This window comes from Emys orbicularis, chromosome 1 (assembly GCF_028017835.1).
Source record: "Emys orbicularis isolate rEmyOrb1 chromosome 1, rEmyOrb1.hap1, whole genome shotgun sequence".
In the NCBI taxonomy this organism is placed as follows: domain Eukaryota; kingdom Metazoa; phylum Chordata; order Testudines; family Emydidae; genus Emys; species Emys orbicularis.
In genome coordinates, this window is record NC_088683.1 from 332,998,410 (window position 1) to 333,008,518 (window position 10,109).

Here is a 10,109-nt window from a genome sequence, read left to right on the forward strand (position 1 = left end):
TTGTGCAGAAAGTTGAAATCAACATTTTTCACAGGAAAATGTCAATTCTGATTAAAAAAAAATTTTTCTCATGGAAAATCTCAAAACTAAAAGTTTCATTTGGAACTGACCTTTCTAAACGAAACAATGATTTTTCGTTTTGACTTAAAATGTTGATTCCTTTTGGCTTTTCAGTTTAAAAAAATAACGCAAAACAACATGTTATGATGAAGTGTTGATTGGAAATGACAATTTTCGTTTCTTTGGTGGTGCTTTGCTCTCTCCCACTCTCTGCTTGTGGCACCCAGTTTAGTCTCGTGAGGACTGAAATGTTTTAATCTAACTAAAAACTCTAGGCTCAATATGGGGGTGTCGGGGTGAAAATTAATGGTCTGTGTATAGAGGAGGTCAAACTAGATGATCTAATGGCCCCTTCTGGCCTCATACTCAATTAAATTATTTTGGCTTTAAAAGTTATTTCTTCTTAAAACTGAAAAATGAAATGACATTCTGTGTTTAAATGAAATAAAAATTGTTGTTCTGTTTAAAAATGTTGATTCTAAACAAACATTTTCCTTACAAATTGGTTCAGAACTTCCTGAAGGAATTCCAAAAAATTTTGAACCTAGATTTTTCACCTGAAGTTTCTCATGAGAAAAACGTTGGTTTTATGACCAGCTCTTGGTGGTAGCCAGAGCAGGGCTGGTGCCAAGGACGCATGCGATCTATGAGGGAGAAAGACAACTCCTTCCCTCCCTTGCCTTTGCTCTTAGTGAATGTTGGAATTTGCTATTTCTCCCTCAACCCGTGGACAGTGGCGGATTAATGATTTTGCCACCCCTAGGCCCTGAAATAATTGTCTCCCCGCCCGCCCCTGGCCCCGCCCCGACTCCACCCTTTTCTCGCCCCCATTCCAACCCTTTCCCCAAAGTCCCGCCCCAACTCCGCCCCTCCCTGCCCCTATTGGATCCCTTCCCCAAATCCCCGCCCCGGCCCCGCCTCTTCCCCCCAGCGCGCCGCGTTCCCCCTCCGCCCCCTCCCTCCCTGCCCCACGAAACAGCTGTTTCACGGTGCAAGCGCTGGGAGGGAGGGGAGAGAAACAGGACGCGGTGGCGCGCTTGCGGAGGAGGCGAGCTGGAGCAGGGGAGCTTCTCCGTGGGTGCTTAAATTTGCCGCCTCTGCAAATTTGCCACCCTAGGCCTAGGCCTTCTCGGCCTAGGCGATAATACGCCACTGCCTATGGAGTACACCCCATTGGGTGGGTCCTCAAAAATCCTGTTCTGTACTTTGATGATCCCCATACAAGCACCCTTTAAAGGTCTTAGAGCATTTCCACTAATTTGCTTTTTACACCTTTACCCCGATATAATGCGACCCGATATAACATGAATTCGGATATAACGCGGTAAAGCAGCGCTCTGGGGGGGGCGGGGCTGCGCACTCCGGCGGATCAAAGCAAGTTCGATATAATGCGGTTTCACCTATAACACAGTAAGATTTTTTGGCTCCCAAGGACAGCGTTATATCGGGGTAGAGGTGTATTTACTTTTTGAGTGAAAACTTGCTGTATAAGGTCTTAGCAAATAAGACCATTTTAGTTCCAAATTTTACTTATGTGCGTGCACACACCCACACCATTCCTATATGGAATATAAGGTGGATAGAAAGCTGGCTAGATTGTCAGGCTCAACGGGTAGTGATCAACGGCTCCATGTCTAGTTGGCAGCCGGTTTCAAGCAGAGTGCCCCAAGGGCCGGTCCTGGGGCCGGTTTTGTTCAATATCTTCATTAATGATCTGGAGGATGGCGTGGACTGCACTCTCAGCAAGTTTGCAGATGACACTAAACTGGGAGGAGTGGTAGATACGCTGGAGGGTAGGGATAGGATACAGAGGGACCTAGACAAATTAGAGGATTGGGCCAAAAGAAACCTGATGAGGTTCAACAAGGACAAGTGCAGAGTCCTGCACTTAGGACGGAAGAATCCCATTCACTGTTACAGACTAGGGACCGCGTGGCTAAGCAGCAGTTCTGCAGAAAAGGACCTAGGGGTTACAGTGGACGAGAAGCTGGATATGAGTCAACAGTGTGCCCTTTTTGCCAAGAAGGCTAACGGCATGTTGGGCTGTATAAGTAGGGGCATTGCCAGCAGATCGAGGGACGTGATTGTTCCCCTCTATTCGACATTGGTGAGGCCTCACCTGGAGTACTGTGTCCAGTTTTGGGCCCCACACTACAAGAAGGATGTGGAAAAATTGGAAAGAGTCCAGCAGAGGGCAACAAAAATGATTAGGGGGCTGGAGCACATGAGTTATGAGGGGAGGCTGAGGGAACTGGGATTGTTTAGTCTGCAGAAGAGAAGAATAAGGGGGGATTTGATAGCTGCTTTCAACTACCTGAAAGGGGGTTCCAAAGAGGATGGATCTAGACTGTTCTCAGTGGTACCAGATGACAGAACAAGGAGTAATGGTCTCAAGTTGCAGTGGGGGAGGTTTAGGTTGGCTATTAGGAAAAACTTTTTCACTAGGAGGGTGGTGAAGCACTGGAATGGGTTACCTAGGGAGGTGGTGGAATCTCCTTCCTTAGAGGTTTTTAAGGTCAAGCTTGACAAAGCCCTGGCTGGGATGATTTAGTTGGGATTAGGTCCTGCTTTGAGCAGGGGGTTGGACTAGATGACCTCCTGAGGTCCCTTCCAACCCTGATATTCTATGATTCTATGATTCTAGTTACTTGTAAATAATAACAATGCAAATGTGTCTGCCTGTGAGGCATTACTAGCTTCAAGTGCTAATAGTGAAATCTACCAAGTTTTTTAACTTTGTTCATGAAAATGCTTTAATAAATCAGAGCTTAAAAATAATGCTTAGCATTTCCAGAACACTTTACCTATTCAAAATGCTTTACAGATATTGACTAGTGCTGGGGGATAGGTATTAGTGTGACAATTGTAAAGGTGTGGAAACCGAGGCCAAGAGGTGACCCAAACCTACAATTAGCTGGTGGAGCCAGGATTAGAACTCAGGGTCTCTTGACTCCCAGCCCCCACTTCTTCTAGTAAAATAGCACCAAATAGTTGATGATAACATGTAATGGGCACTCCTGCCCTGCCAACTGTTGGTGGCCATTGTACAATTGCTGAGATTGTTCCTTGTAAGCCCATGTTCCAAGTAACCACCATTGACTAGACCATGTCAAGACAATTGCAACCATTTTTCCTGGATGCAGACCTCATCCCAGTAATCTGTGCCTTGGTCCCTTAAATCTGGATTACTGAAACTTGCTTTTCTAAGGGTTAACTCTGAGTGCCTGTCAACAGCTTCAAACAATGCAGCATTCAGCATGCCCCTATGATGCCAGGAAGCACAGGGAGAGCATCTCACAGCAGTTTTCTGTTCACTCTGCTAACTGCGAGTTACCTTCCAGGGTAAAATTTATGAGTTGATCATGATCTATGAAACCTTGAAAGCTCTGAAACCCAGCTATCAGAGAGATTATTTCCGGTTTATTCCCCCACCTAGAGTGAGATGAGAGCGGGTTTCTGTGCCCTGGAATTCAGTTCTGCTGGATATATGTAGCTTCACAACATTCAAACTGAGATGTAAAATACATATTTTTGACTAGACTTTCCACAGCAGGGGAAGCCTCTTCCTCTGATATTTAATCTCCTAAACGCTATCCACTGTCTCAAATTTCCTTGAGGCAAGAGAGTTAGCTGCAGCTGAAGGTGAGGCAATATGTGCTTCTCATTCTTGTCATGTCATTTAGTTCTTTTTAACTTGATTGAAGGGGGACACGATAACATATTGGTGGCACCTTAGAAATATTTCTAGGGATTTCTTTCTGTTCTCTTAACTGGTGGCACATAAGTTTTCCTGATAAAGAAAAAAATCAGTTGGTGTAGTTGTGCTTAGTTATTATTCTGGAGTCTGAATCTTAATGCTGCAATGCCTGTTTACAGGGGAAATGGTGGGCACCTTGCAGGAGAGTTACATTATGAAGATGGAGTGGGGTTTTTCTCCCAGCTATGCTATTTGGGAGATGGGGAGTATTAATGCCTTAGGCATGGCTGGTATAGAATGTAAGTGAATGGCCTGGTGGCCACTTGGTTTACAAGAGTAGGAGATATATTGAGTCATGGCTTGTCCATGCCTTGGTCATTTCTGCTGTAACCTCCTACTCTGAGGCTCTCTGCTTCTCACCCTCGTCTCCTCAGGTCTGTTAAAATTACTGCTGCTTCCCCTCCCGCCACTCTGACCACATCACCTTGCCACTTACTCCTAAATTCCACAGGGACAGGGCCTGGCCCTAGCAGCACAGGTCACAACCAAACAGCTATACACAAGAGAAGGGACATCATTGAGTGGACTGTGGTCTTTGAAACTGTAATGCCTCATGCACCGAGAGGATTTTTGAGTAGCTTCCTGAAGGAGAGAGAGGGTGAGTGGCAAACACTAAGGGCCTGCTCATGTTTCTTTTGGAGTTCATGGGAGTTTTGTTATTGACTTCAGTGGGAGCAGGATTGGGCCCTAATTGTGAGGCTTACAGGTTTGAGGCTACGTAATGGAATCAAATGGACCAGTCAATACATTATGAAGTACGTAAACTTTATTTTATCTTATTGACACGGTGGCTTTTCAATAATGTGGGGCTGTCAGCTTAGAATGACTTTTAATTGTCAAAGCAAATTCAGAGACCTATTGCTGATTGTTAATATGCTGAGTAATCTAACTTGGTGGGTATTTTTATGCGCTTATACCCAGACATGGTAACTATATGCAACATACACACACCAGTGATTTATGTACCTTACAACTGCTTCATGTTTACCTTTGTGTGTATAGTAAGAGGTCATTTTTTCAAGTGGATCTTTTGGCAATACACTTCTGTTACACTAAGAACAGAGATTCCAAGGCCACCATTGCCCAGACACTGACATTTAAAAAAAACTATTAATGAGATTTTATTAAAAAATCTTAAGACAGTCCCCCCCCCGCAACAATGAATGCAGCCTTGTTATATAAGAATTACTTGGAAGGATTGCATGGTACTTCATGTGTAGTCTAGAAAGAATTTGAGACAGACACAGCAACTTTAAATATAGACCAGAGCCTTAAGTTTGAATATGTAAGGCATGAGGAGGGAACTTTGGCAGGGTGTATGTGAAATGTTAGAACAACCAAATCTGTCAAAAGAAAATCAAATGGCCAATAAAAGAACTGTTTAGTACATCACCAAAACCCAGGACTAGTATTTAAAATATAATCATTTACTTCATCCTTTGCCTTCCTTCTTCTTTCCCTTTGTCATTAAATGAGGTTAACTCACTAGATTAAATAAAGCATCCTCTTTTGCTACTGCCTTTAAGGTCTTTCACACTTCATAAAGAGCAAGGATATAGCTTAGTGAGATGGCTCAGAGGTTCACCCTATGGCGATTTTAGACTGTAGACTCTAAGCTGTGGTATACATAAGTCAAAAAAGTGCCAAACATTGCTTGATTTTTTCTTTCACGGTTCAAGTCAACGAATGTCCTCCATCGTAATAATATCTAACATGGAGCTCATTAAGCTTAAGGTCTTTTTGCAAGCCTTGTAGGTATCCTGCCAGATGGCACAAAATCTAAATGTAATACAGTAGTTTGTCTCTTCTAAAGTTACTATGCACTGTATCTGCCACTCAAAAATGTTCTTCCTTTGCCAGCTGTGTCTTGTGGCGATATAAAAAGTTCTGTCAAATGAGTTGGCTCAACGTTGTCCATTGCAGGAGGAAAAATAAATTCCTTCTGCCTTGATGAACATATAAAACAGAAAGCCCTAATTAGAGTGTTATTGAATTATATTTTGTATAGTGCCAAAAAGTATGCCCCATACGTTCTAGACAATCATATATACGGGCAAGATCCCTGCTCTGGAAAGTTTACAACGTAAAACCCCAATCTTGCTAGCAGAGCTGCATGAGTGGGCCTTTGTATTGAACACAATAGGATTCCATGCAGGCATAAGCCTTGACTTGTGTGCCTCTGATTGCAGGACTGGACCTTAAAATCAGATTCTGTCAACCTTATTTGCATTGACTAGTAGTTTATTCCATAAGCAGTCCCAGCGAAAGCTCACTGAGTAAGATACTACACCACACAAGTAAGAGTGAAGGATCTGATCCTATTTAGACACTATAGAAATAAAGGAAGGGATGCAAAAGAAGTGGTGATGTTTAGCATGTGACTGGTTAGTTCCACATTTATAATATTGTGTGTTTCATTAACACCTGAAGAGAGGGCTAGGTTTTATAGAGATCTTAGAGGAACTGTGGTTTAAAGCAGAAAGGATGGAAGGCCAAATCAGGAAAGGAATTTCAGGCATAGTGAGCTGCATAGAAGATGTGGAGATGAGGGTGGTGACTAGAGTTGCTTTTACCATCATAATGATTTTTGATGGAAAATATAGTTTCTGGCAAATAAAAATTTTCCCTGGGAAAATTTCAATTTCACCAAAATTTTTCAATTTCAATTTTTCCCTTTGGGAAAACCAAAATGAAATATTTTGTTTTGGGCGGGTTTGACGCTAATCAAAATATTTCAGTGTGTTGAAGTGACCTGAAATGTTTCATTTTGAGTCAGTTCTACATTTCCCTCTGGTGCCATGTGGGAACTGCAGCTTGGGTATCTCATATTCCCCCGTCCTCTCCTATGGGCTGGGCTGGTGGTTAGTTGTGTGACTTGGATGGAACTGTATTACTTGTTCTGAAATAATGTCAGTAAATTATGGAGTACAAACTGGGAGTCAGTAGCTATTAAATGCAAAAAGTTAGTGAAACATTAAGGTTATGAATTTAAATGCACAACAGTCATATGAATTTGTAAATAATTTGTGTAATCCACAGTATGTAGTTTTTGGAAATAATTGTAAGGGACCGATTTGAATATCCTTCCTAACTTGAACCAGATTCTGATACCCTGGCTCATGTTGGGTAGCTCCTTATTCAATAGTTGTCGCATTGACTTGATAGAAATATTTGTGGAGTAAGATATTCAGTGTAATTGAGATGTCTGAATTTGGCCCAATGGAGTGAGGATGGTAGAATCTTGCCCTAATTCTGTATTATGGCATACTGTTATAGTCTCTTTCAAATGTATTTATTTGAGAAAAATGCTTTTCTGTATTTTAATAATATTTTTTGTTGATGTGTGTCCATTTTTACGACTGCCAAGGAGCAAAGCTAAGGTAAGGTGGGCAATATAAGTTGGTTGGCTTTCAGAGCAGTGTAATTTAGGGGGAGAAATTCCACATTTGGTGAGAAAATATTTTATTGCAATTTTTTTACTGGTAACTCTTTCAAATAGCTCAAGGGTTGGAATGTTAGAGAAGTCCCCGGGGAAATGGGCTAATAGGCAGAGTGCAGGAGAGGCAGTTAATGGGGCATGGCTAATGCAACTGACCATGATTTTCAAATACTTTAATTTATTCCCAAATCCTTATGTCCAGTAAATATTATTTTATTTAATTACTACATATCCAAGTGCAAAAATATTTTGCTCTAGCTGTCTCTCTTAGACTAAATGTGTAAGAACATGAGAAGTTGTAGAGACTATAATAACTATGTAAGGCAGCAACAGGTGCCTGTGCTTGTAAAATAAACGATGTAGTCTGGACTTTGTTCAGTTTCTAAAGACTGGAAAGTGTCGTGTACAGATTCGGAAAATGAATATGGAGTATTTCAAACACCCTTTTTTACATTACGGATGAAGATATTAACTGGTGAATTTGAAGCACAAAAGAAACATTTGTAAAATCCAGTTGGTTCCAATGGGTTTGTACATGTCTTAACATTAAAGCAACTCATCAGAGGAAGAAATGAAATGGTCATATGTAAATCCATCCATATGCCCAAATGCATAAATAGCCCTAACTGAATCCTGAGGCCCAGCATAGCCTTTTAAAAATATTTAGTTGGTGATGTCACCACTTTTGTTGCCAATACACTTGTTGCTCTCCTCCCTCTGACTACTTTAGTTCCAACACAGAGACTGGGAATCCAGACTGCACTGGGAGATAGGCAGAAGCTGAGGAAGAAATAATATCTGACCTAGGGTTCCAGAAGCTGTAATACCGTTTCATTTATCCTCTTCAGGTAAATTATGGGCTACTTTTTAGATCTACTTTTCCTTTGTACAAATAAAATATGAAGCTGATAGAGCAACATGAGGACACGGGAATTTGTATAACTGCATTACCATGTATTGAGCTTTTAATATTTCATTAGTAAACTAAGAAAATTTCCAGTGAAAGTCTTCTGTCTTCATTATGGTATGATACTGAACTTGCTCTTGTTTTCATCATAGCTGTTACTTTCTAATCTAGCTTCTCCTTTAAGAGTTTGTTTGCATGGCTGCATTTCTTTTTTTGCCCAGAGCTTATTTCTCTTTTTATTTTTTAAAAAAGTTTTCATTTTTATTACACAGCATACAAATAGGATTAGGTAGCAGGATACTTGTCACAAATGTTATCACTTCTCCATGTGTGTCCTGAGAAACATACACAAATCTGGACTTTCTGTGATTAAAGTGAATCACACAAAAACAATAGCTGATTAAAAGTTTTAGAATATATTTCAAGAGGCATTACTACTTAAGAGAACTGTAGCCACTTGAAAATGCAGGAGCATCAGAAAAGTTCAGAGAAAATCCTATTTAATCTACTAGCATTAGCCCATGAATTTTGATGTTTTTCAGAAACAAAACTGTATAACCCTGCCTCTCCCTTTTTAGTCATAACAAAAATCCTGTTTTCTCTTCCAAGCATTGCAAAGAAAGACTGAATTTAGTGATTTTTCCAAGTTATACTTGCAGTATTAAAGTAAAACTAAGGGAATTAAGAGAGAGAGAGAGAGATGTAAATATTATAGAGTTTAAGAATTGAATATCAGAGAAAAATTTCTAGCTACCTTATTTTAAAATAATGATACAATAACAAATATTTGAATGTTAGTAATTTTTAATAGTAATATGTTTGCAGTAAGTATCACTTGAAAATAATATGGCAGAAGTTTAAAAAAAAAAAAAACTGTGCAAGTCAGAGCTGACTTCCAAGGATTGTTTGTTATGTGAGATGTATTTTGGGGGTGACACTGAGAACATGTTTTCTCAAATGGTGGAAATCAAAGAAGGTGATAAGCTGGTAGAGATACTCTTTGCTTTTTAACTTCTGCAGCACACTAACTTTTAGCAATAGAAATAACATTTACTTTTAGTAATATATATAGCTGTTAGGCTTCCTAGCTTCATATGTCTGTTCTGTTGGTGTTTTTTTTTCAGGCGAGACTCTGACCTGGAGGCTGATCTCAAGGATATTCTTGGAGGATTCCCTGAGGGTTTCCCTTTGCTTCAACTGTTAGCCTCCGTGCTTCCCCTGATCATTCCTGAAAATGGACCGATCCACGCAAGAGCTTTTCCTCAACTTCATGATTGTCCTCATAACTGTGCTCCTCATGTGGATTCTGGTGAAATCTTATCAGGACTAAAAGACTGTGCCATATGCCGTGAATGAATTTAAGTTTGTGTCTGCAGAAGTATGTGACATCTACTGTACACCTGTGTGATTAGCTTCATGTAGCTCTAGAATGTCATCTTTTTTACTCTAAAACACCTGTTGCCTGAGATAATCTGTGTGTTTTACATGGGTCTATGATGATGCAATTATTTTATTCTTTGGCAATCCAGCTGTAAAATGTACCAGGCAAGATCCTCAGTAGTTGTTACATATGATTGTCCCTCCAACAGTTACTGTCTCCATGACCGGAGACAAAAGAAGCACAAACCTACTGAGCTGAAAGATGTGGAACCTTTTCATTTGCTCACCATTGTACTCTCCTGAATAAAGAAGAAAATGTAAGACATGTTTTGTAGTAATTTTTATCCTTTCCTTGATCTGATTACTTTTCAATGAAGGGTATGGTGTGTTTACTTGAGAAATACAGAACAACAGCCAGGGAAGTTTGGTGGCTTGATTGCCTTTAGTTAAAAAGTACAAATAAAGGTCCACTTAATTGCTACTGATTCCAGTGGAACTCATACTGAGTCACATGAATACCAAATGAGTTCATCACAATAGTTAGTACAGTAAAATAGCCAGAGAAT

The 10,109-nt window shown here is 40.4% G+C and overlaps 1 protein-coding gene across 1 annotated transcript; it reads left to right on the forward strand.

Moving 5' to 3' along the window:
* The first annotated feature begins 9,397 nt into the window (after positions 1–9,397).
* On the forward strand, positions 9,398–9,493 carry SLN (sarcolipin). Its single transcript, XM_065399778.1, has one exon. It carries the CDS (start codon positions 9,398–9,400, stop codon positions 9,491–9,493), a length of 96 nt encoding a protein of 31 aa, XP_065255850.1.
* The last annotated feature ends 616 nt before the right edge of the window (positions 9,494–10,109 follow it).

Bases quoted from the DNA above. Each gene is read 5' to 3' on its own strand.
- SLN (XM_065399778.1), top strand. From the start codon at position 9,398: ATGGACCGATCCACGCAAGAGCTTTTCCTCAACTTCATGATTGTCCTC.